Source organism: Pteropus alecto, unplaced genomic scaffold, assembly GCF_000325575.1.
Source record: "Pteropus alecto unplaced genomic scaffold, ASM32557v1 scaffold131, whole genome shotgun sequence".
NCBI lineage: Eukaryota > Metazoa > Chordata > Mammalia > Chiroptera > Pteropodidae > Pteropus > Pteropus alecto.
In genome coordinates, this window is record NW_006434709.1 from 2,178,091 (window position 1) to 2,204,974 (window position 26,884).

The 26,884-nt window shown below is 47.4% G+C and overlaps 1 protein-coding gene, 1 long non-coding RNA gene and 1 pseudogene across 2 annotated transcripts in view; all 3 read left to right on the plus strand.

The window, feature by feature from the left end:
* Positions 1-15,059, plus strand: part of LOC102889557 — a 113,059-nt gene extending 98,000 nt beyond the window's left edge. The window contains exons 10-11 of the long non-coding RNA XR_003045643.1: positions 12,255-12,443; positions 13,386-15,059. This is a non-coding gene — a long non-coding RNA (uncharacterized LOC102889557). The remainder of the gene's footprint in view (positions 1-12,254; positions 12,444-13,385) is intronic.
* LOC112478124 lies at positions 455-573 on the plus strand (annotated as a pseudogene).
* Positions 15,060-15,286: 227 nt separating the features above from the next.
* On the plus strand, positions 15,287-23,557 carry ASPRV1 (aspartic peptidase retroviral like 1). The gene is given in 4 exon segments (XM_025045208.1): positions 15,287-15,316; positions 17,853-18,007; positions 22,548-22,590; positions 22,592-23,557. Coding segments are annotated over 4 exon segments (1,194 nt in total).
* Positions 23,558-26,884: the final 3,327 nt, after the last annotated feature.

The window sequence follows — 26,884 nt, forward strand, 5'->3', positions numbered from 1 at the left end:
CACGGGGCTGTGGGAGGGAAGGACCTAGGAGAGGAACATACCTGTTGGCTTTGCCAGTCCCTTCTGCTCTCCTCTCTCCTCTTTTCTGTTCCCCATATTCTATTGCAGCAATGTCATCCACTCAGGATATCTCCAAGGATTCTAGTTCTGAGGGGGCCACAATGTAGAGGCCAAAGATTTCATAGTGACCAGCATTAGGCCCAATAAAAGTGAGAAGCAGGCACCTTCTCAAGACTAGTAAGTCAGCATATTAGTCTTTATGCTGAAGATTCCTGGCACCAGTGCCCTTCTACTACACCAAGTTTTGTCCCTTCTGGGAGGTACCTTTCCTCTCCCTTTGTCCTTACTAGAGCTTATCTCTTCTGTGTCTCCTTCCTTTTCAGCTAGCTGTATGTTAGAAGGCTCCGATCAATTAATTCCCACACAGGTGGTAAATTTAAAATTTAAAATACAGGTCTACGGCCATGCCACCCTGAACGTGCCTGATCCCGGCTGATCTCAGAAGCTAAGCAGAGTTGGGCCTGGTTAGTAGTTGGATGGGAGACCACCTAGGAAGACCAGGTACTGTAGGTGTAAAAAATTAAAAAATAAGGTGTTGTAAGTTGACAAGATCCTTTGCATTCAACCAAGGGTTGCCTTGCCTAAAAATAAATAAATAAAATTTAAAATACAGAAAACTTGTATTTTATAGAGGAGATTTAATGGGACAGTGTCTATTTTAAAGAGCAACTCTTAAGATTAGCTCTTTGTTGTGGGGCCCCCTGGACAGTATAGTGTGGGAGAGAGGGAGGGAGGAAGGAAGGAAGGAAAGGGAGGGAGGGAGGGAGGGAGGGAGGGAGGAAAGAAAGAACAAATGAACAAACCTACTGGTGAGGAAGGAAGGAACTGATTGACAGGAGATTTGCTGTCACAATCACCTTCTCAGGGTTCCATCCACCACATAAACAGCCACCTGCTCTGTTTACAGATGCCTGGCTGCAGGGGGAAGTGGAGGAAGGATGGGGAAGCTGGGTTCTATTAGGCTGAGCATCATTTAAAAGTAAGGAAAACATTTTTTTCTAAAAAGAATTATGAGAAACAGTGAAATGTGGCATTTGGGTAGGGGAATTTTTTGCTTTCTCTTTCTTTTTTTTTCTTTTTTGTTTTTTGAGAGAATAAATTCACAAACCACAAAATTCACCCTTTAAAGTGTACATTTTAGTATATTCATAAGGTTATACAACCATCATCACTGTCGAATTCCAGAACATTTTATCACCCCAAAAAGAAACCGTGGATCCATTAGCAGTCATTGTCTACCCCCAGGTCCCTGGCAATCAGTAATCTACTTTCTGTATCTATGTATATATTTACTTACAATAGACATTTTATATGAATAGAATCATACAATAACTGGTCTTTTCATTCTGGCATCTTTCACTTAACAATGGTTTCAAGGTTCTTCCATGTTGAAGCATATATCAGCACTTCATTCTTGTTTATTGCTGAATAATATTCTATTGTATGAATAAATCACATTTTATTTACCCTGATGGACATGTGGATTATTTCCACTTTTTGGCCATTATAAATAATATTGCTCTGAACATTCATATACAGTTTTTTTGTGTGTGGATATGTTTTCACTTCTCTTGTGTATATAACTAGTAGTGGAATTGCTGGGTCATATGGTAATTCTGTGTTTAAATTTTTGAGGAACTGCCATGATTTGGGGATTTTTGATAACTTTTTCCCCCTGATTATAAACATAACTTATGTTCCTTGTACAAAATGTACATAAATGGATTCAGAAGAAAATAAAATTCATTTTAATTATATGACCCATTAATAACTGCCTCTAATGTATTGGTGTATTTCTTTCTTGTCTTGCTTATGTGCATCATTTTAAAAATTGTATTGCACTTAAAATATATATAGTTTTATGTCCTGATTATTTCACTTTACCTTCTTTTGTAAGCATTTTCCATGTCAATAAATATCATTATAAGATAGATGATTTTTTTCTGACCACATTCTATCATCATTGGATGCATTATAACTTATTTAATCAATCTGCTATTCTTGGACATGTAGATAATTTCTGCATTTTCTTGGTTCAATATCCTTGTACATAAATGTCCACCTACATCTCTGATAAGTTTTGAGGTAAATTCTTAGAAGTAAAATCTGGGTAAAAGAGTGTGAACACTCTTTGGTTTTGAAATAATTTTAGATTTATAGAAAAGTTGCTTTGATAGTACAGAGAGTTCCCATGTACCCTTTATCTAGCTTTCTCTAACATTAATATCTTACCTAACCAGAGTATATTCGTAAAAACTAATAAATTAACATTGGTATGCTTCTATTGACTAAATGCCAGGCTTTATTTGGCTTGCGACAGTTTTCTTACTAATGTCCTTTTTTCCATTCCAGGATCCAGTCCAAGACACCATGTTGTATTTAGGGCGTGAATACTTTTAAGGCTTTTGGGGGGTGTGTGTGTGTGTAGAAAAGTATCAATTTATCAATTTATATTCTCCCCACCAATACTCTAGGGGAAAAAAGACTTGGACAACCTAATAGACTTAACAGCAACAACAATAAGGTAATTTGTGGGCCTTTCATAATTGCTAGTAGGTTTACTGATTTTTTTTATCTGTTTGGTGGGAAGTTGTACTTTTTGTTTTTGATTTCTCAGTTATCTATAAAGGTTTTGTTGATGTCTAAACCTTTAGCTTCCATTCAAGCTGACATATAATCAGTGTCAAGCGAGCATCTAGAAAGCTGTTATTGCATCCTGCAGCCACCAAGGCAGGGCCTCTCAGGGAGAGTGGGCCTGCCCAGATGCTCCCTCAGAGGCCTGCCCTGGCTGTGGAACCTGGGTGACAGTGAGGTGTGTTCTTTGAGAGAGCGGGAGGCCAGCTGTATATAAAAGTAGTACAGAAGAGCACCGTCTAGGAGTCTGGAGAACTGGGGTTTCATCCTAGTTTTCTTACTACCTATGTAAACTTGAACAAGTTGGTCCATTTTCTGAGTTGTAATATTTTCATCTGGTTAACAGGCAGGATCTCAGAGACCAAATGGATGATTGTGAAGACACTTTATAAATCATCATACAAATGGATGGTATGGTCATACTGAATGATGTCACGAAAGGGACTAAAAAGTGCTTTATGTGGACAGTATGAATCACAATCTAACATTCCAGGAGGGCAAGAAATGCTCCTGAGATCAACTCAGTTCCAACCCTGAGCTCTAATCTTTCCTGACAGGGAGAAAATTCCATCATGGTCATTATGGAAGGGTCACCCCAGAATCCAGGAGGCTTATGGTGCCGCTCAGGAAAGGGGCACTTCTGTGGGCTGTCCACTCTTATGGGCCCCAGTGCCCTGTGAGGTTCAGACTCTGCCCCCAGGGCCTTGCCTCCCTGCCTCTAAGGCCTGCTCCTCCCTGGAGGTGCAGAACCGGGTCTCAGTCCTTTTTCCTGATCCCTGGTTCCTCTCTCCCCTCTCCCTTCATTTCCTCCCTCCCAGGGAGCCTTCAAGACACTCCCCTCAGAGTCTGTAAGGAGCTCAGGCTCAGGAAAATAGACATAAAGGAGGGAAAAGCTTCTGTCTGGTCCTAGAACTCAAAGAGGACAGAGCCAAGACCTTCCTGGAATGGGAAGGAAGGGAAAAATGCAACCATCTAAACACAAATTGATATCTGAGAAAATAATCTGGCCACACATAAGAAATTGGAAGATATGTCCTCTTGTCCAAATACTGTCACAGACCTGCAGGGTGGCCTCAGAAACATCAGCCATTGTCTCTGAGCCTGTTTCCTCAGTTGTGCAATGAGGGGGTGGGTTCCATAACCCCGAAAGCAGCCCCAGACCCTTCTAGTCCTAGAGTTGGTCATTTTAAGGTTTTATGTTATTTTGCAGGTCCTGGCCTTTTCCAGTCATGTGACCTGACAGGAAGACAGATTTTTAATGAGGCTTATAGTTGGCTTAATCCATGAGAGTGTTTTTGTAGCTCTGTGTAATCATCTTGGTAAAGACGAGCGAGCTCTGGTCTGGACTGAGTGAAGCGCTGTCTGTGCATTATCTCCTTTAATCCGCACAACTGCTTGTTGGGTTGATCCTATTGTCTTCATCTGGTGAAGAGGAAAGACAGGCCAGGTAGCTTTTTCACAGCCATGGTAGGTGAGGGGTGAAGCTGGTCTGACTCTGAAGCTGAGCTTTCCAGCCCACCTGGTTGTGTCCCCTCAGGAGATCACAGGGAATTGGAAGGCAAATGTTCTGGGATGAGAATGTGACCATCCTCAGAATCAATTTGGGAAAAGACTCCCAGGGTCTTGTGCCCCTGAGTCCTGAAGAGATGGAGAGAGATTGCTGGGAGGAGCATAAGAACTCTGTGGGGACGAAATTCTCTTGGGGGGTAAGAACAAGTTCTGGGGTGACTGCCTGGGTGTAAGGCCTAGGACCCTGCCCACATGTCCCCCATGCAGAGAGCTGTCCTCCTTTCTCCATTGGCTAGGACAGGCACGTGGCCAATTGTGCTCATGCAAAGATGGTCCAAGAGCACCTCAGCCTGCTTCCTGACTGGGAAGCGATGTCTGGTTTTCATCCAGTCTCTGAGCAGACACATGCCACTGTCATCACGTACCACCCAAGGGCTGGGACCCACAGCAGGGGCTTACCACCTGGAGATGGATCCAAGAGAGCCTGGGATGGTTCAGCTCAGAGTGATGCCAACAAGCTTCCCCCTCAGTGATTCTGTCACACCAGTCCCTCCACCACCCCGGCAGAGTTACTCCTACTTCTATGTTCCACTTCTCTCTCCTTCACCCCAGGGGCTCAAAATTGATTGTGGCAAAAGAAAATTCCAAGACCTTGTGGCCTCCTAAAGATGCAGTCTATCCAACTTTCCTGATGAACTTTTTGAGAAATGGTACCTTACTTATCCAAATCTTAACTAAATCCAGGTTTGGAGTTATATTGATTTAAAAATCATGTTGGGAAAAAAAAAAATCATGTTGGGCCATTTATTTCCAATTGTACTTATCAAACATTTCCCAGGCAGTACTCGGCCAGACCCTGTGAGTACAGTAGAAATCTAAGACAGAAGTTCTAAAGGCCATCCTTCATTTTGTCGTTGGAAACAGGACAGCCCAGAGATGCTAAGGAGTTCACTCAAGGTCACACAGCAACTTGGGGGCCATTGTGGGTTTAGAACTTGAGGTTCCTGCCTTTCAGCTCTGTGCTCTTTCGACAGCATCTTACACAACTTACAGTATGTTCGGAGGAAAAAAGGAGGAGCATATGACACCGCTGAAACAATTACAGAACTCTTAGAGGGGGAGCAGGGCTCCCCTGACTGGTGATTTCCCACCAGCAGTGGGCTTGCTGCCAGTGTCTTTATGTTGTTTACTTATATATGCTTGTCTGCGAGTTGTAATTTTCTTTTGAGACACTGGAAAATCCCATAATTAAAAATATATGATTAGGTGAAATTGAATTTTTACATTTTTGCCCAGTTTGTGCTGCATCTGCGTATGTGTGTGTGGCGGGGGGCTTTCTAGCACTTTCTATCCTCAGTTTTACACAGGTTGATCCAGGTTAGGGCTCTCCCCATGTTCTTAGCACGGGGCACAATGACAGAGACAGAGGAGAGTGGGGATGAAGCATGGGGAGGAGGTGACTGGTGCCCATGTGGAGAGGAGACATCATACCATGACTGGGATACTCTGAACCTGGAGGGAGAAGGGGGTCCGCCCTGGTTGACCATGGAGTCCCTGGGTGAAAGGAAAAAGGCTAGAAAAAGGCTTTCTCGACCCAGAAGTGTACAGGTTTTGAAGGCTCCTGACTCAGTGTCATTGTCATTCATTCATTCACTCAAATAATTCTGTACAGCATTCAACAAATAATGGTCTAAAATCATCTCTAGTTTGGAGCATTTGAGATCTTGCTCCCAGGCATCTGTCATCAGTTTTGGCTCAAGTAAACTCTTACAAAAATTTAAAAATAAATTAATAAATAAAGTCACCTCTGGGCAAGGGCCCTGTGTCAGGTTCCAGGAAGGATGTGTTTTATATCCAGAAGTGTGTCTTTGTGATCTCTCTCCTACATAGGAGAGACTCAGTCCCCTTGGGGTCCCATGGCCTGCCTGAAGGCTTCCACTCAAACTCAGGGCTCTGGAGTTGACCTGGGGTGGCCCCCTGTGGTTAGGTGTGGAGTGAAGGCTGCCTGTCCACATTGCTGCCTCACCAAGATCGGATTGGAGTGAGTGAGGCACTGTGGGATTGGACCTGGCTTCCAAGGAAAGCCGCCACCAGAAGTCCTCTGAGAAGCTAGTGACTGAGAGCAGGGGCTGGGGGATCATGGGTTTCCACTCCTTCCTTATTTACACCCAACTTTTTGTCAGAGAAGAGGAAAACAACTGAGCTCACCATCCAGAAATGAAACCAGATTTGGATCTCACGAGAGATCAGAATATGGTCTCAAAATGGAAATCTGGAGACATTAGTGCAAAAGGGGCACAGGCCACAGAGGTCACCCATCCTGGGTTGGGGCCTCCCCAGGCCACCCAGTGGGGAGAAATAGGGCAGGGAGGGGCAATGCTGCAGTTGGGTCACACTTCTAACTCCTGTTTCTTTGGAACTATGAGTCGGACAGATTTTATCTTGCTTGTTTTGACCCTCCATGAAGCAACAGCCAGGGTGTAGGGGAGAGAACACAGAGCAGCAAGCACGCTGGTTCTTCTTTTGGCCCATTTAGCAATTTCCCGTAAATTTTGAGTAAGGACAGGTATTTCACTTTGTGCCCTGAGGTGTGTAGTCTTCAACATATGCCTGTGGTCCCGAGGCCATGTAAATTTGCTTTTCACTCAGCCAGAAAGCAAATTCATAAATTTCATCAAGTATGGGGAAAGGGTGGGGGGACATTAAATAGGCAAACTTGGCCAGGCCGGGCCTTTACATTCAGCCAACCCTTCATTCTATAAATAGTTTTTGGACACCTACTTAGTGGCTGGCACAGTGAGAGGCATTCTGGCTCGTGTCTCCTTCACGGTCCACTCCTTTTCCCTTTGTCACTCAGCAAGGCCTGCATTTTACCAATGAAAACGTGGAATCAGGGAGAACACCATGGACTTGGCCTCTGTCTCTAAGTGTGTGAAGTTGGTAGAAAAAGTTTCTTGGCAAATTCAAATGTACCTGTTGTAAACAATCTTAAATTTTTTTTTAAAATTAGTTTCAGTTGTACAGTACATTGCTTAGATATTTATATAGTTTATGAAGTGATCCCTTGATTAGTCTATCACCCGTCTGGCTCTATACATAACCATTGCTATACTATTAACTTTATTCCCTGTCCTGTACTCTATGTCCCCGTGACTATTTTGTAACTACTAATTTGTACTTCTTCATTTCTTCACCTTTTTCACCCAGCACCCCAACCTGCTTTCCCTCTGGCAGTTACTAGATTGTCCTCTGTATCTGTGAGTCTGTTTTCATTTAGCTTGCTCCTTTTGTTCCTTAGATTCCACATACAAATGAAATCATATGGTATTTATCTTTCCCTGACTTATTTTACTCAGCATAATAACCTCTAGGCCCATCCGTGTTGTTGCAAATGATAGGATTTCTTTTCTTTTCTTTTTTTTTTTTATAATTGAGTAATATTCCATTGTATATACGAACTCTAACTTCTTTATCCAATTGTCTGTCAATGGGCATTTAGGTCGCTTCCATATCTTGGTTATTGTGAATAGCGCTGCCATGAACATAGGGATGCATAGATCTTTACGAATTAGTGTTTTGGTTTTCTTTGGATAAATACCCAAAAGTGCAGTTGCTGGTTCATATTTTCATTTTTTTGAGGAAACTCCAGACTGTTTTCCACAGTGGCTGTACTATTTTGCATTAACAACAACAGTGCATGAAGGTTCTCTTTTCTCTGCATTCTCGCCAACACTTGTTTTTTGATTTACTGATGACAACCATTCTGACAGGTATGAAGTAATTTGTCATTGTGGTTTTAATTTGCATTTCTCTGATGATTAATGACCTTGAGCATCTTTTCATATGTCTATTGACCATCTGTATTTCCTCTTTGGAGAAATACCTATTCAGGTCTTCTGCCCATTTTTTAATTGGATTGTTTTCGTTGTTGTTGTTGAGTTGTATGAGTTCTTTATAAATTTTGGATATTAACCCCTTATGAGATGTATCATAGGTAAATATCTTCTCCTATTTGGTTGGTTGTCTTTTCGTTATAAACAATCTTTTCCTCAAGTAATTTTGGGTGCTTTCCACATTTACCAATTTTCTAAAGGATGGGGGAGCTACAAGGCATGTGACCAGGGCCTGCTCTGTGCCCAAGGACCAGCCCTGCCCCCAAGAGTTCTGGGCACCGTCAGACACAGGGATGTAGGACAGCTAGCTGACAGGGGATATGACAGGAATATAAACATGCCATCAGCCCATAACCCCATATCCTGGGAACAGCCAGGCTTTGGCTTGATGGCTCCATGCCCTCCTCAGCCACCAATGTTGTCATTACCCAGAACTGTTCTACTTCTGCTCTAAAACAATTCCTGAATCTCCACTCTCTAATAGCAGCCTTTTCCCTTCCAGAGTTTTCATCTACAATTCCCACCATCCCTACCCTCAACCTCATAGGATTCCCCTGCGCCCTTCCCTTTTCACCTGTCCTCCCTCTCCTGAAGGCCCAGACCCTTTCCCTCACATCAGACACATCTTCCCCAAACCTACCAACCTCTCTCTCCTCTATCATCCCACTGCTCCTGACCAGGCTGGGGCACCCAGCTCTGGGTCAGGTCAACCTCCCGCTGCCCTCATCTCCCCAGTGAGGTGATTGGAGCTCCTACAAACTCCAGGCCTCCAGTTGCAACCAAACAGCCAGTGTTTGCCTCTCCTCTATCCCTAGAATTGTTCTAAACCTTCCCTGCTGTTCTCTACCCCATAACCTCTCCACCATACTTGGGACAAACAACCCAAATCCCATTTCTCTGCTCAGTTCTCCCTGCCAGAGGGAAATTGAGGGGTTGGGGGGAAGCTCACTCCCTAGCTGCAGCCAGCAGTGATTGGTGATTGAGCGCGGCAGGGGTGGGAGGACCCAGGCACTTCTCCTCAAGTCTGAGGCTCTGCCCGCGCTCTGTTTGAAGGCCTTCTCTGCCTCCTCCTGCTCCCTCTTTCTCTCTTTCACAGGAGTTACCTCCACTAAATCTCTTACACTTCTAACTCCATTAGGCATCTGCTTCCCAGAGAATTTGACTGACACCCGCTTTCCTGGCTAGTCCATCTGAATATTCACCTACCTTGGTTCCACCCTTGTGCCTTCTTGCACATCATGAAAGGCAGTTCTGCTGCCAGCCCAAGGCTAATCCTTTCGGCTGGGCTGTGGATCCGCCCCCTTGTTTGTCTCCCTCGGGACCTGCAGCCCTGGTAGCCATCATCTCAGCTTCCCGACCTTCTCCTTCCCTTTGCTGCCCTGCATTTCACCAGCCACTCTTCTTTCACCCAGTGTCACCAGGGCCACCAATGAACCCCAAATTGCTAAAATCTGGTACTTCTCAATGTTCGCCACACTTGATCTGTACTAAGCACCTTCTCCTCCCTGAACCACTCTCCTCTCCTGTCTTCTGGGACTCCATTCTGCTCTCTGCCTCCTTCCTCTCTCACTGCCTCTCACCCTCCTCATCCGCGCTGGCCCCTTTAATGACAGTGTTCTACAGGGTTTGTGTAGGATACTCACCTCCTCTCAGTCGGCTCTCTCTCTCCATGGATGCGGGAGATAATTCCCAAATGCTGACTTGCTGGTGACTACCAAATTCCATCTTTCAATCAGAAAATTTTCCTGAAGTTCAGATTCCAGCAGCCAACTGGTGATTGGTGATTGAGCGTGGCAGGGGTGGGAGGACCCAGCCACTTCTCCATTGGCTCTACTGTGTGTACCTCAAACCCAGCAAGTCCCAGGATGAACTCGTGGTCACCCCACAAAGCTGCTCCTTGGGGTTTCCACTCCAGAGAGTGCCACCATCATCCTGCGAGTCACCCAGGCCAGAAACAAGACAGCCCCTGCAGCCCTCCCTTCCAGGTGGTCACCAGGTGCTACCAGTTCTCCACCTATACTCCCTCCTGATCTGTCTGCCCCTTTCCTCAGCACAGCCACTGAACGTGGCCTTCAGCATTTCTTAACTGCACTGCTGATCTCTCAACCCAGAGTCTCGACTCTCACTCTGTCTCTCTATTATAGTTCTCAAATTGAGCTTTCCAAAAGGCCTGTAATTCGGGACCAGGAAGACTTCTGTTGCTCCCATTGTCTTTACCACTATTAGCATCACCATTTATCAAGCTTTCTCCATGTGCCAATTAAAACACTCTGGATCTGGTCTTGCCTTCCTCTTGACCCTCAAGGGCTAGCCTGATGAATCACCTGACACTTCCTGCAGGATCATGCCTCGGGGCTTTTGAGCCTTCCTCCCTCTACCTGGAGCACTCTCCCCGTTTCCTTTCTTGGCTAACTCCTACCCATCCATCAAACCTCAGATCAAAGGCTACGATCGCCAGGCACCTAAGTAAGGGTATCCCCCTGCTGCTCTTCCCTAGCATCCTCACAAAGCTCTGTCTACCAGGGGACTGATTGCCCCAGATCTGTTTCCCCCAGTACAGCACGGACTCTGGAACATAGCACTAAACAAATATTAGTAATGAAGTAATGTGCGAATGAACAAATAAATGAATTCTGCTTGGGTTGGGTGTGTTCACTACAGTGCTAATATTTGAGGTGAGTCCAAAAGAATGACTAAGAATTTGTGAAGCAAGAATTTGAATGGACAGTGACTGGCACGTGCAAGGCATGGAGGTTTGGGAGACTGGGGTGTATTAGGGAAACTGTAGCTAGTTCTGCAGCTGGAGCAGAGGTTGAGTGTGTAAGACATGCCAGAGATGGCTCGGGAGAAATGGGACAAGGGACAGCGACTATTGGGCTCTGGGAAGACTGACTTTGCCAAGTATACAACAGGGCAGGACATAATGAGTGCTTTAGATGCCATCAGGATGGCAGGCAGTGCCAGGCCATGGGGAGACTTGGGGAGCAGGTGATGGGGGTGTGATCCTGAGCAGGCCAGGGGACAGAGAGCAGGGGCAGAATTGAGAGGGGTTTCGATGGTAATGACCTGAGGCCAGATGAGATGTGAAAGTTTCAGGATGGTGACGCTGTGGTCTCACTAGGAGTCCCAGGTGGATGGTCAAGCCCTTCATCAAGACAGCAGATGGAGAGGGACAAGTTTGAGAGCAGGAAAATGAGTTCAGTTTTGTTTATAAGATAAGCCCTGAAAAGTGTACATTGGAAAGGGCCATCAGGTTTGAAGAGCCTTTCGAGGGCCCCATTCAAGGCAGAACTAGAGGGAGAGCGTTGGATCCAGGTGTGCTCAGATCACACTAGCTCTTGAGAGCTGATTGTTAAATTTTCAAGAATTTTGTGAGGCAGTAGTTAAGCCTAGCTATTATTTAAAAAATTAAATTATATAAAATTATAATTAGACAAAGATACATATTCAAAACTCACCACTTCCTAAGAATGTTATAATATTGTATCGTTTATGTTTTTAAGATTATTTACATGTTATGTCTGTGGAAATACTATATAATATGTAGTGTGCTTTTCCCACCTCTGAATTCAGTGATATCATATTGATAGCTTGAAATTGGCCATAGTGGGAATATTTACATCATGGAAGTTGGCAAACCCCACAAATTGGAGCTTGATTTATTGTTTTGTTGACTGCCTAGACTTAAGAGTTATAGAGAAAAAGTTAATAATGCACATTAAACTTAAATGTATTTGTGCCTGCAGCCATTACATTGTGAATGGCATGGAAAAATTGAGTATAAGTTCTTCCAGTGTTCAAAAACTATTATCTGGTTGGGTAAAGAAGCTGCTTATATCATTGGCAAATGATATAAATGAGTGAAATTCCAACATTGTATCATCTTTGTTTCACTTTTTCTTACTAGTGGCACAAACAAAAACATCAACCAGCTTTCACGTAGGAACTACACTCATTTGTCAATTATAATTATAGGTTGGTTATGGATTCGGCAGGTTGGTAAAAATCAGTGAAAGCATTTGTAAGACTCAATTTGCTCCATGCAATTTACAATAAAGAGTACTGTATATTTTATTATTATCTGTAAATTGCTAAACATCCTGCATGTCAATAAAATTTTAGTACACTTACGTATGCACTATTTTCTCTGCCACATAGGATGCCAGCCATATTCTGAGAGTGAGAGGCAGAGAAGAAGCAAGGAGCTGAGGTGGGTGAGGAGCAAAGAGAAGTGACCTGCGAGAACAAGGCTGAATCAGAAAGACAGGAGACAACAATAGCAGAATCATAACTGTGAGAGCTGGAAGGTGGGGTCAACCAGGTTCTGGCTCTGGGCCCGGCTACGAGGTAAGGATTTGCTTTATTACTCTCCCGGGACAATCCTAGGAGGAAACTGAGGCTTGGAGATGTTAAGTCCTCTATCTTTGGCCACAGCTGAGTCAGGATGCAAACTCAGGCAGCCAGGCTCTGCAGACACAAGGTAGGAGCCTGCAGAGCAGCCCCTTCCTTCTTAGCAAAGCTCCTCAGACTGTGTATATTGGAATTGCTCCAAGACAGAGATTGGCAGGGCACGTGTGGCCACATGTCGAAGACTCGAGGGCATCAAAAGGATTGGCAAAGCTGCCTCATGCCTCTGGCTCCGATTCATTGTCCACCTCCTAATATGTTCCTGCCACCACTCCACAGTGTCTATGGAAGCTAATAATATGAGTCAGGGCTTGCATTTTTAAAAATCTGCCATTTTTTTCCTAATAATTCATTCTTATTGTACTTTTAAAAAGTAAAATACGTAACAGATTGGAAATTTACAAAATTGGTGCTTCACCTTAGAACATTTGAGAAGCACTGTCCTAACTCACCCTTCTAATCACATTGCTCCCCGGCTGGAAGCCCTTGGTGATCCCCACGGGCTATAGCAGAGGCTTCAAATGGTAGGTGGGGACCAGTTTGTGATTTGGGAGCTTAACTTACTGTATCATTACCAGCATTAAAAGAAGAAAAAGAAACGAAGTAGAAAATATCAGAGTATACTGCATGTAGTAAATACATTTTGTTTCAGCTACGTATATAAATAAATATACACTTATATATTTAAATATATAATGATATTAAACATGACATATAATTATTATATATCATATGCTAATATTAAATATATAAGTATGTATTATATAATATATTAATATATATACTTTTATTTATTTATAGATAAGTATATATGTTTAATGTTATAATGCGCATGTATACTGGAGTATAATTAAAAAAAAGTCTTTCTTATTATGATCACAGTAAAAAAAAATTTAGATGTCACTGGTCTACCACATAAAGACAGCACTACCAGGCCTGACATTCAAAGCCATTGAGGAGAGAGCGATTGCTCAGGAAGAGCAGGCATTGCTTCCCAGGAAAAGAGCTTGGAGGATGTCCAGGTTATGGATGAGCAGAGGGAACAACATGAGTGAAGAGCTAGAAAGACCACGGCTGTCACGCCTCGATTGTGTCGGTGCTCCAACCCAGAGTGGATCTGGACCTGGCCTCAGGGATTTTTCAGGTGGCATGAAGATTGCAGTCCCTGTGATGACAGCTTATAGGAGGGAGCCCCTTAATTTGCCGGAGAAATCAAAGGAGACTTCCTGGAGGTGGTAACACGTTAGCTGACTTCTGAGGGAAGAGTTGGGGTTCACCATTGGAACTAGAGTGTGGGGAAGGCTTGCCTGGCTAAGTGAGTGGCTTGTGAAAAGACACAAGAAAAGCCTGTCATGTTTGGGGAACTATGAGCTATTTAGCATAGGTGGAGCGTGAACTAAGGAGGGGGCCTTCACGTGCCATCTTGAGAGTCAGGATTTTATTTTGAGATGAGGAGCCACGGAGGAATGTTAAGCAGAAGAATGGCATGAGTAGACTTACATCTCAGGATTCCGGCAGCCTTGAGGAGACTGGATTAATGGGGAGGGGACAGGAGGCAGGGAGACCTGCAGGAAGACTGTTGCAATAGTTGGGCCTGAACTAGGGCAGTGCGGGCAGAGAGGGAAGGCAGGAGGAGGAGCCAACAGAAGGTGGCCACCCATCAATCAAAGATTGAAGCAGGAAGAAGAGGCAGTTGGCGAGGGTGACTCCTGTGGTGCTGACTAGGGAACTGGCTAGATGGTGGTGCCTTTTGCCCAGATAAAGAACACAGGAGGCAGAGTGGGTCTAGGGAGAAGATAATGCATTCAGTGCTGAAAGTGACACTTGTAGTTGGACATGGCAGTGGGCAGCTAGAGGAGAGGAGTGAGGTTAGGCCAGGGAGACAGACTGCAGAGAGTGCAGAATGAGAAAGGGCTGTTGAAGGAAGCCCACAAAAGACTGAGTGGAGTGGTCTTTGAGGCACAAGATCCAGAAACTTGGATCACAGGAGCCAACTGGGCTGAAAAGACCTAGGAGTAACAGCAGCAATGAAAATGCTTCAGAGAATCAAATTCCTAAAGGGGCCATTGGATGTGGTCCTTGGGAAGCCACTGATGCCCTTGGCAAGGTTGCATTGGAGGGTAGTAGGCAGGAGCCAGCGGCTTTGGGAGTGAGTGGAGATGACACACTGAGGCAGAGAAGAAGCTGGGCGACACTTAGACCATATGGAACCTTTGTGTGAGTTAGAAAGGGGCGCCTCTTCCTCCAGGCAGATCAGCCCCTCATCATAGCACACTGGCCTGGCGAGAGGGTTGCAGGCTGGCCTTCAGCCCCCTCATGCTCCACCGTGCGGCATCTGCCTGCTATGGCCCTGTGAGTGCAGACCAGCCCTTCTGGAAACTGATTGGGAAGGAAGAAGAGAAGTAGTCATTGACCAAGGGGGATACGGGACTCTGAGAGGGGTTTATTTTCTAAGCTGTGAGAGGCTAGTGCATGCTGACTCAGATGAGAGAGGGGAACCCATAAAGAAAAAGAGAGTTGAGGACAGGGAGACCTGCAATGAGAAGCTGAGTGGGAGCCCAGGTGGGAGGGGGCGTACCTCTGGAGCGCTGGGAGCAGGGGCAAGGCTGGTACCACTTCCATGGGTGGTTGGGGGTGGGGGCGGAGGCTTGTGCGCTTACCTGGAGCTGGACCCAGTGTGCAGCCTAGTGCTGCAGGTCACTTAGCTGAGAATCTCTGTGATGGAGCATGGGAATGGACACTGAGCAGGGACATTGAGACGTGGCTGAGACTGCCTGTTCAAGATGGCCAGCAGTTCTGGTGCCCAAGAGTGGGTGATATGCTGACTGCTTGGGCAGCAGGCCTAGAACTGGGCAGGCCAGGTTGGGGAGGGTCTTATTATTTTACTGTCTACTATGGTAAATTTACAGACTCAAAAGTTGTGGGAAACTCAAATAAATGTTCCTCATATACCTATTATTTAGCTTCGGCAATTATTACTATCGTCGATGTTATTTGATGACATCCCCCTTTAAGTATCTTTTTGAAAACTTTAAAAATTTTTTAATAGAATTCACTTTTTAGAGCAGTTTTAGGTTCATGGCAAAATTGAGCTGAAGATACAGAGATTTCTCGTATACCTCCAGTTAAAAACTTTTTTATTTGGAAATAACTTTAAGCTTAAAGAAAATTACAAGAACAATTTACTTTTAAATGTTTTTCTGATTAGAGAATATATTCTCAGAGTGTATATAGAAGAAAATTGAGATCATTCATGATTTTCACCACCGAAAAATAAGTACCATCATTGTTTTGGTATATTTCCTTTCAGCTTTTTTTCTATGCTTATATACATATTTTTAATTGGACTGTTTTATCCAGAGACTAACCCCATCCCCCAGAGCCCTCCTGTCTGGTGTGTTCACACAAGCCGTTCCATGACCTCCACCCCTAAATCCCTCCACAGAGAGTCTGCTCTGCAAGCAGCAATCGATCCAAGTGTGTGGTTTGTGGGTGTCCTCTTTCCTTGGTCTCAGTGCTAATGCAGGTTTCCCCTTTAACATTTTCTTTTTTTTTCATTTTTGTTTCTCTTGGGTAATATTGATTGACTTCCGGTGGGACAAGTTGCCCCATGCTCCTGGGGCCACAGTCTTGCTCAAATCTCACATTCATTTCCCTGCGTCTGAGTCTGACTCCCCAACTCACCTGAGCGCTCTGTGAGGGTAGGGCTCAGGGCTGACTCATCACTCAATGTGAGGCAGAGTTGGCCTGAAGAAATATGTATGGAATTGAATCAACCCACTTATTTGGCATTGCCCATCTCTATCTATGCTGCAGGCTTTCGGAGTGACTTACACTAATTTATGGTCACTAGCATGGTTTCTGGCACACAGTGGGTGCTCAATAAATGTTTGTTACTGCTGCTACCAATAATTTGGATATGTGCACACATAGTAGGGCTCAGCTGTTCTCTCTTCTGCACCTTCCTGCATCCCCCTCCTTCTGGATGGTAATGTGGAGAGAGACCACTTTGACATGCCAGAGGGAAGGTGCCCCCATTTTGTCCCCCATCTTTTATAAGTTAGGAATAAAGCTAAGCTGGCAATAGATTCAAAAGAAATAGTTCCCTGTGCTGAGGCTAGTTTATATGTTTGCATTGCTCACAATACCAGTTATCATTAACAGCAATTAAAACTATTTCAGGACCAGTTCAAAGCTGCCTTTGAGGAATTTTAAGTTGAACAGAAGTCTTCCATGTGTCTAGCTCTGAGCCAAGTTCCCTGGTGTCATTAGAAGCCCACTTGTATTTGGAGTCTGTATATTTTGATTGCCTGGACATTTCATAAATTTCAGAAGTGTTTGTCAGAAGTGGGCTAATGGTGCCACAGCTGTTTGAATTGTCTTACAAGTTGCACTCTCAACCTCAGTTAAGTGGAGGGGACCGTGAGATGGGAGAGGAGGAGGGGGATCTGCATAGGGTCTTCCCGTAGAGCCAGTCCCTCTAGCCACACAGAGCACCTAGGCCTCTGTGGCCTGGAGGAAGGGTGGCCGAAACCGAGTAGAAAGGGATGAGAACTTGGTCTAGGGTGGGGGCATCAGGAATTGGGAAGAAGGTAGGAATCCAATTTGCAGGGCCAGGCTGTGAGGAGGGGAGTAGGGAGGCCTTCAGAACACCTTAAGTAACCTTCAGATTTGGTTGAAAGATAAAAACAGAGAAAGAACTGGTCTTGACATATTGGACTGCTAGAGAGTTAGTCAGCAACTTGCTCTGACCAACTCTTTATTGGCCCTGGCCCTGACCCTGGGCCTGGACGGCTGGTAATGGCTTTGGAGCCCGGGATCACTGTTCCCTAAACACCCCCCGGATCCTCTAGGGCCTCATTTGGCACCAGGCATCGCTGCCTGCTGACGGAGGGGGTCCAGCTGGTGGGTTGAACTGGATGGCTTCCAGGTGGAAGAGTTCTGAACTGGGTGATAAGAAAGGGTGAAGGGTGACCCAAACGGGAGGAAGAGATTCTGGAACAGTGGAGAACTGAGGAATGGCCCTGCCGGCAGGAGTGCCCTGTCCCTCAATGGCAACACGAACCTGTTCAGTGAGGGCTGTGACAGACCGAGAAGGGGGAACAGTCAAGGAGCAAAGCTGTCCTGCCCAAGTGTCTTTGGCTGTGACTGACGTGACTGCTGGGTTGTTTCTGTTTGGGAACTGTGCCGTTGGTCATCTGAGGGCTTGTGGTTTGGGAAAAAGGAAACTGCTGCTGCCTTAGGTTCCCCACACGCTTTGCTCAGAGCCCACCCAGACTCCCTAGGACTCTGATCTTCTTCCCTAACTAGATTTTTGTGCACAATTCACCTCTTTGCCCCTTTTTTCAGCTTGAGGTCCTGATGCCATATCCCACTGAAGCAGAATGCTGGAAGCGGCTGTGGCGCCTGCTCCTAGGAGTTGTGCCATCAACCCCACGCAGCCACACACTCACACCAGCTCTGAGACCAGGGCCGCAGGGTGGACTGGGGCTGGAGGTGAGCAGGTAAACAGGACCTCGCTCGTGGCAGCAAGTACTCAGAGGAGGGAAGAATGAAGAGAATCATGTCCTTGGCCCCACAGTGTGGACAGGGGACAGAAGGTAGTATGACCCACTTTCATAGCAGCGTGGCTGTGACGGGCTGCTTCAAGTGGTGGGCCTGCACATACACGTTGGTCTTAAACTCTTTCAAAACTGTGTGGTTAAACAGCTGTATCCTGTTTTCATTAGCTTGTAAGCCACGGTGATAGAGACCTACCTAGTTTTCTGAGCCAGCAAGTGTGCCTAGTGGCTAATAAACAGCAGGTGCCTCCAATAAATATGATTTTAATACTCAATGTAAATGTATGTGCACATAAATACATGAAACGAAAGGTGGGAGCTGAATTCTATATGCCACTTACAGAATTTCTTAGCTGTTTTGAACTGAGAACTGTAGTGTGACTGTGTGTATAGTGTGTATTTTACATGTGCATGATGTATGTACAGTGTGTTTTTGCAGACCCTATATATGAGTTGTGTGTGGTAAGGAGAGTGTGTGTCTATGTGTATATGTTTGTGTTGTGTGTGTGTATGTGTGTGTGTGTGAAGGGAAGTCCCCATCAGATTGGTTGGAGAACAAAAACAGCTACATAATTTACAGAGCCTTGTGCAAAATGAAAGTGTGGGGCCCCTCATTCAAAATTATTGGGAATTTCAAGACGGCAACAGCAGAGCATCAAACCAAGCTCGGGCCTTTCTGAGTGAGAGCCCCTTGTGACTTCGCAGGTCAAAGGCTCATGAAGCCGACCCTCGTTGGAGAAATTGTGCCTCCTGTCCCCTCAATCTTCTTTTGCTGCCTTGAAAAGTCATTGAATCCCCCTTTGCTCCCTCCCCATCCAGCTGCCAGGGTGACCTTGACCTTGGGAGTGTCAGGAGCTTGCAGCCTGAAGAGGAGCTGCAGCAGCTGGCCTGTGTGCTGTGGGGCTGGTCTGCAGCTTTCCTGACTCTTTTCAGTCTGAGCCTCACCAGGGCACCCCGATCTATAAGGGTGTCTCTCGGCTCTGCTCAAAACTATCTGAGAACCTTCAGATCTCCTCTTAGCCCACCCTTTATCATGGGATTCTGCCCTCCACCCTTAGGACTTGAAGGCTTCAGGCTCCTCCCCAGTGTGATGTGCTCCCAGAAGTCATCAGGCCCCGGAAACAGTACAGAGGAGGAGACACGTGGTTTCCGGTTGCATACCCACTGCTCGCCAAGGGCTTTAGTACTCAGGGGTCCTAATGGGCCCTGCCCTGGGGAGAAGAAATGGCAAAGGGGAGCTGGGGCCACTTCGGGCTGGCAGAGTTCACAGCCCCGAAATCTCAGTGAGGAGGTGTGGCGGGTGGGGACTGCCTCAGTCCTTCCTGTTTACTGCCCTGATTTGCCTCCTCTTGGGCTAAGTACCGTGTGCCTGCTTTAGAACACACTCAGGAGATGCTAATGGGTAATAATGAGGGTGTTCCCACCCCAATACCTATACTTGTCAATAATTAGCCACGATTTCTGAGGTTCTGGGAGGAGGTACCTGCCCCAGCTGGTTTAGCTCAATTGGTGTACCAATAGCATAGCAGTTTTGAGGTTCCTGAGTGGTTCTGGGATGTTCTGTGTGTGGGCATCTCCCAAAGGTTAAGGGAACTTGAGAACTTGCCTCACCATGTTCCTGATCCTAGCCAGAGACTGGTCCCGAAACTCAATCCCTTCCAGCTCTCCTAGTAACCACCAGAGCTCTGTGTGCTTCAGTCTTGGGGATCCTAGATGGGACTGTGAACAGCTAGCCTGGAGGGCCTCCCTGAGGAGGGCTGCCCGCTTCAAGCCAAAGGACCCAGAAGTGTAAAGGTTGTGGGGGAGCATGGGGCACGGCAGGCTACAGAGGGTATTTGGGACAGGTGGTCAGGCAGCAGTGGAGATTGCTATAAACTTGTTAATCATAGGTCATTGGCTTAATTTGCCCCAGAGAGAGTGACCAAGGTCCGCATGCAGGGGTGTGATGATAATTGGGTTTCCAGAGGGAAAAAAAAGTCCTGATTTAGAATTTTCCAGTTTCTGTGGTGTAAATACGTCCAGAAAATCCAATTCCAAGCTACCAGTTGAACAACCAGCTCACAAAATTCTTGAATGTTTAACAATCAGCTCTTGCTCACTGCCCACTAGATTGCTGTCCCCATTAGAGGCCACCAATAGCACAAGCCCCCAGGCCCTATCTGTGCACCTCCCTAAGCCCAGTTTGCCCACTCCCTGACTTTATTTGCAAAATGCCCTTCTCCATGCATTGGACAGCTTGGGGCCTGAAGCAAGCCATCCAGCCATTCAAGCTCCTTGTGCTTCAAATCCTAGAGTAGAATGGACTGGTCTGCCTCGAAGGTTGTCATGATGATCACTGAAGTGATAGATGTGAAATGACTTTGCCAAGTGTATACCAAACCCAATCAAGTGAAGTGCCACCACCCAAGTTCCAGCGACCACCTGTTTCTAGTTCAGAGCAATGGTGAGATCTGACTTCAGTGTCTACCACAGCGGTTCACAGCTTGGGGCATCTAGCAGTCCTAGTTTGCCAACTGATGAGTCACTTTGCCTCTCACCTCCCTCGGTCACATGCCAACCTCCTCAAGCATTCTCACTTCCAAGGGACCAGGTGTGTGGGGTGATGAATACCAGGGAGCCAGGAAGCCACTAGGTCAGGTTGCTGGGTCACAGAACAAAACCTATCCCAGGGCCGGGAGTCTGTCCGCAGAAGTCCACTTATAGAAGAGGCTTCCTGGTCTTGCGGGTGGCAGGGACAATTCTCTGGGTGCAGATTTTCTTATTATGCAATCTTCTTGGAGACCCATCTGCCCTTAACACCTTCCTAGTGACTCCATTTCCCCATCCCCTGGGCTCCTGGAATGGTACGATGGCCCCACCTTAGCCTGGCAGCTGTGATGAGAGGTGTTGACCCAGCTGCCTCTCTGCTGGCTCACTGTGTCAGGTGGAAGGGGCCGAGACGGCAGCAGGGAATGAGGGCCTTTTGGCATGGTTGGGGACTTTGGACCGACCAGAGGGAGGACTGGGGCCAGGGTCTTCTGGGATTCAACCAGGCACTGAATGATGAATGGTACAGAGAGTGAGTGAGGAACAGGCTTTAGGCCAGGAAAAACAGCCCAGAGCCACAGGTGTGCTACCGGTTCTTGCTCTTCTCCTGTCTTAATCTCACCTGTTTGGTGACAGTGCTCAAACAGGCCTGGTGCCCAGCAGAGAGCACCTACCGCCCTCAGTAAGTTTCTATAGGGGCTGGAGACAGTCACGCATGCCTGATATGTGTGAGCTTCATGTCCCGGTTCATCGCAGGAGACAGACTGATGAACAAAGCAGCACAACACACGCAACATGTGCTCGCCTAGGAGTGGGTAGGGTAGAGGGCTCCATGGATGGGGCGACATTTGTATGAAGTCATAAAAGTGGGTCCCTTCCAACAACCCCAGTTTCCCTGCACAGGCCCAAGTCGGGCTCCGGCCCTAGGGCTCACAGATCTGCCTTCTGGGCATCCGCGGGGTGGGCCAGGGCAGCCCCGCATCCCCATGCCCCAGCAGGAGTTCATACATCCAGCCTCCTCCAGCCAAAGCCTAACAGAACCTCACTGCTGGCTTCACCAACACTGCAGACATTTCCCCCTTTCAGAACCAAAGGGAGTGAAATTTCCTGGATGCTCTTTTCTTAAATGATCAGATGTGTGTGTGGGAGGGAGGGGGCTGCGGTCCCGGTGAAGGTGCTCTCGGAAGGTTCCTGGAAGGTGAGGGGGGCCATCAGGGGAGGAGACGACACATGTAGAGTGCCCAGAGGTGAAGCTGGAGCTGGCTTCCGGCATCCACTCCCTGTTCGAGATCTGCACCAGGCCACTTCAGGGCCTTAATGAGGGCACAAGGGCCTAGCCCAGAAAAGTGTTGACTCTGAATTAGGTGTGATCGATGAGGGAAAATTACTGCGGCGGTCGAATTCATGGAAAATGCTTGAGTGTGTATGTCTGTCATTTAAAACCTTGTCTGTGCATTCTTGATTCTGGGACCTTCCTCTATCTCCCTCTCTGGGGTCTCTTATGGGATTCTATACTTGGTTCAGAAGGTAAGAGAAACACCTACCCTGTGCCTCACGCATAGTAGGGGCGCAATAAATATAAGCTCCTTTCTTTAACCACTCGAAGTGGTTAAAGGGGCTGAGGGCAAAGGGCTTCCCCAGTCCAGAGGTTGATGAGCCTCTGGTTCCTACCTTCCCCTTCCTTCTCTAGCTGGTGACAAACACGTGGATGTCATAACATCCTCCATGTCTTTATCTGTTATTCTGGGGTACAAGCTGAGGAGGGTACCTGAGTACGTCCCCTGTGACTGAGGCTGGCTTTTCTTGCAACGTGGGCTTGCCTGTGGCAGTCCCGTGGATGGATGCAGAAGGGAGAGGCACTGATCCTGCTCGTTGGGCAGGATGCTGGCAGGAGGGCGGGACTATCAGGGGGTGGAGCTTCCAGAACAAAGGAGAATGGGGAGGCCTGAGGGCCCAGGATAGGCATCAAAAAGGCTCTGCAGAGTGAGCTGGCCACAGCAGCTGCCCGCCTCTGCGCCCAGCAGTTGGTCAGACAACCAACCCGCGCCTGGTCCCTTCTCCCTGCCCCAGGCCGGGTGCATAAGCAACACTCTGCTTCGAGAGGCCCTGCTCTCCAGCGTGATTGCGCCGGCACTGCTCTGTGGCTTTCTCTACTTGGCGTGGGTCGCCGCTGCGGTTCCAGAGAGAAGGATGGCCGGGAGCGGAGCTGGGAGCCAGGAAGGCGGCCGAGAGCATGCCTTCATCCCAGAGCCTTTTGATGGAGCCAATGTAGCCCCCCACCTCTGGCTGCACCGCTTTGAGGTCATCAACGACCTCAACCATTGGGACCGCATCACCCAGCTAAGGTTCCTGAAAGAGTCCCTCAGGGGGAATGCCCTGGAGGTTTACGGTGGACTCAGCCCGGAGGACCAGGAGGACTATGGGGCTGTGAAAGAAAGCCTGTTGAAAGCGTTTGGGGTGGCGGGGGCCGCCCACAGCCACCTGCCCAAGGAGATCGTCTTTGCCAACAGCATGGGTAAGGGCTACTATCTCAAGGGGAAAATCGGCAAAGTGCCCGTGAGGTTCCTGGTGGACTCCGGGGCCCAGGTCTCTGTGGTCCACCCGAGCTTGTGGGAGGAGGTCACTGATGGCGACTTGGATACCCTGAGGCCCTTTGAGAATGTGGTAAAAGTGGCCAATGGGGCGGAAATGAAGATCCTGGGCGTCTGGGATACAGTGGTGTCACTGGGCAAACTGAAGCTCAAGGCAGAGTTCCTAGTGGCCAATGCCAGCGCTGAAGAAGCCATCATTGGTACCGATGTGCTCCAGGACCACAACGCCGTCCTGGACTTCGAGCATCGCACCTGCACCCTGAAAGGGAAGAAGTTCCGCCTTCTGCCCGTTGGAGGGTCCCTGGAAGATGAGTTCGACCTGGAGCTCATCGAGGAGGAGACCCCGGAGGAGGGCGGGCAGCAGCTCTCCTATTGAAAAGTCCCCATTTCCTTATCCCCCCGCCAAAATTGGCAGAAGACCCATCACATGGAGGGGGAAGGCATAGGTCCTGAGGGAGTCACGGGCTTGGCCCAGCCTCTAAAACTAGCTCTTGCCCTCCTCCTCCTCCCTCTGCAGGGGCCTTACTCTGCCCCTGGTGGGGGAGGCTTCCATTTGAAAAGGCACAGGTGAGGGAGAGCAGGCTGGCTTTCTTAGAGGGAGAGAGGGTCCTCATGGTTGTCAAGCTAGCAAAGACTTGAAGGCTGGAAGAAGGTTGCAAGAAGGCTAGAAATGATTGTCTTTGAGAGACGATTGGGGCGGGGTGGGGGGGAGGGCCTCTTTAATCCCCTGAGACATGACTCAGTCACCTTCAGGTCTGTGCAGCCTGAATCAGCGTTGAGTGCTGGCTGCAGAGTCCTCCCGAGCAAGACCCAGCTCTCTTGGCTGAGGGTCACAGCTACTTGGGGATTCTTCTTTGTTGGGGCTTCCCACCTGCACCATGTATGTTTACTTCTGTCATTTGCTTTGAAACCCATGGAGCTTTGTGCCAATAATTCATTACTTCTAAAATCAATAAAAAATTGACTCATAGCAAAACCATGTAATGTGTTGATTGGAGATGAATAGGATGGATGTGAGAGGGTGAGGAAGACGGAGTAAATGTCAAAGAGAAGGAAGATTCCAATACTTACTGAGTGACTAGCCTAGATATAGGAGGATATATGTATAGACTGCATATCTTAGATTTTATAACAGCCTCGATTTCAAATATTATGACTCTATATTTCCTCTATAATTCCTGCCATTATTTCTAATTCACTCATAATTCCTCTAATCATTTCAAATTACAATATTTTAGCATTCGAATTGCCCCTTTCACCCCGAAGTGACCCTAAAGTTATTTGTGAGATGTCTTGATTGGAGATTGAAAAATTATGGATATTGTAAATAAATGGGAAAGTACCTGCTTGGCAAATAGGTTCTTACAGCTGCCTGGGAGCCAGGGCTTGGAGGCAGAAAGCGAGGCCAGGGGACAAGTGTTGACCTGCACGGGCCAGTCCAAGGGAGTTCTGGAGGACAGAGGAGGTGGCAGTGGCTGGGGACTCTGCCAGGGACGGATTCTTCCTGGAGGGACTTGAAATGAGCCTGAAACTAGAGAGGCGGGATGGAGTGGGGGGACATTCTCAGATCTGGGAATGGGGTGCCCAGCTCTTTTAGGGTCTACCTCATATTTGTTTCCAAATGCCTGCCTCTCTCTCTGAAACTCAGCAGGGCCAGGAATCTGAAAACCCCTAACCAAAAGGGGCACTGAGGGTACAAACCTTTAAGAGCTTTTGATAGGAGGTGGGAAGGGCCACCTTCCCTTCATGATGGTGGAAAAAGCCTTTTCTGGTTGTTTTGACCTGTACATCCCAGAGGAAGAAACAAACAGCTTGCCGGAAGCCTCTGGGGACTTGCCCCTGGACGTCTCTAAGCTGATCTGTGCCGAGAGCGGCTGCTCCCTCCTTGAATGCCAGTTCTGATTCTCCTGGAACTGAGGCAGCTGCCCGCCACTTAGCCTCCTGATTACTGAAGCCCCAGCCCTGGGCAACCTAACATCTTCACAGGGATGAGCTCATCAGCCCCAGGGAATTTGGGGCAATAGGCGGAGCTAAGTCAGGAGGAAGTCTTTTCCCGAGAAAGTGAGGCCTGGGGAAGAGGTGGGTCCAGCAAGAGGCCTGGCAGTTGAGGTAGGAGAACCAGAGGAGGAGACGGGAGAACTGGGGAAAGAGGTGGTCTCCTTGTGTCCCCCAAGTCTCTCGTCCCCCTTTCCAAATGTGGTTTTCAACCCCTAACAAAAGGTGCTTCTCTCCTAGGCCAAACCTTCCTGAGGGGACAACACAGGTGGCACCTCCCCGTGGTCTATTTCCTCTGGATTCTTCACCTAGCCACATACTGGGCTGAAGGCGGGAGGGTGAGGAGCGGGTGAGTGGGCAGGCGGGTAGGGGAACGGGGAATTGGGTGCCAGGCTAGAATTCCAGGACACCACCCAAGTTGTCCCCTCGCTGCCCTTCTCTATGCATGGCAGGCTGGTGAAAAAGAATGGGTGACTTGTGTCTCAGCTGCGGTGACCTTTCCTCCCATGTTCTGAGGGAGGAGAGCTGCTCGGAGCCAGCAGGCTCTCAACCAGATCTCCCGGAGGAAAGTGAGCACCCAGGGTGGGCTCCATGAGAGGAGGAGTCTATGACATCTGCGGCACAGGCCCCCATGGAGGAAGGAACTAAATGGTGGTTCTTACCTGGAGCACCTTAAGTCTAAGTCTCACTTACCCAAGTGAGACTTAAGCCAGGTGTTGCATGTGTGTAGGTTGTTACCAGCGCAAATGTGTGGAGGTGGAACCTGGGCTGCAGGATGGAGGCCGCTGTTCTCCGTGGGAGCAGAGTATCGAGGGGACTCCTGGAGAGCAGCCAGGGAGTGGGTTGTAGCCACATTGCAGAGGGCTTGATGCCTGAATAAGGAGCTTGCACTTGACTTGCATGCAAGTATTTGAATGGTGGAGGACCAGGAAGATATATCTGGCTTCTAGGTGTAGGATGGAGTAAAGCAGCAGGAGCAGCAGCAGCAGCAGCAGCAGCAGCAGCAAAGAATCCAATTTGAAAGCTATGGCAGATTTAGGGTCTGAGTTTGAGATTGTGGAAAGGAGGCGACAGAGGCAGACATTGATGTAATGACCTAATCCTGGCTACATGTTAGAATCACCTGGGAAGATCAATTAAAGCTGGTTCTTCCCGTGTTCCTAACGAGCAGCCAGGCTCGAGAACCCCTGGCCTAAATCCCAGCTGTATTTACCCTGTTGCGACCCAAAGGGTGATCCTCGGAGCAGCCAAAAGGCAGCATGAGTATCAGCTGGGAGCTGGTTAGAAATGCAGAATCTCATCTCTTCCCAGACCTGTGCTAGAATCTGCATTGAACTAGATCTCCAGGTGATTCTCCTGCCCAAGAACGTCTGAAAAGCCCTGGCCTAGGACATTCTGATCCCACTAGTTAAGGGGCAACTCATGGTCCCCACAAGACCCCTCTTCTCTAGTAACAACCACCACACAATGCCTACTGGTTTCCTCGACAGTGCTCGATACTGCCTCATGCTTTTGTCAAGCAAACATTTATTTTTAATCTTTTGTTTTGAATAACTGTGGACTTACAGAAAAGTTGCAAGAGTAATACAAAGAATTTCCGTATGTTTTACCTAGTTTCCCCAAATATTAACATTTTATCAATTAACATTATTCAATCTCACTCTCATTCTCTTTATATGTATCTATATGCACATGAACTGTTTGAAAA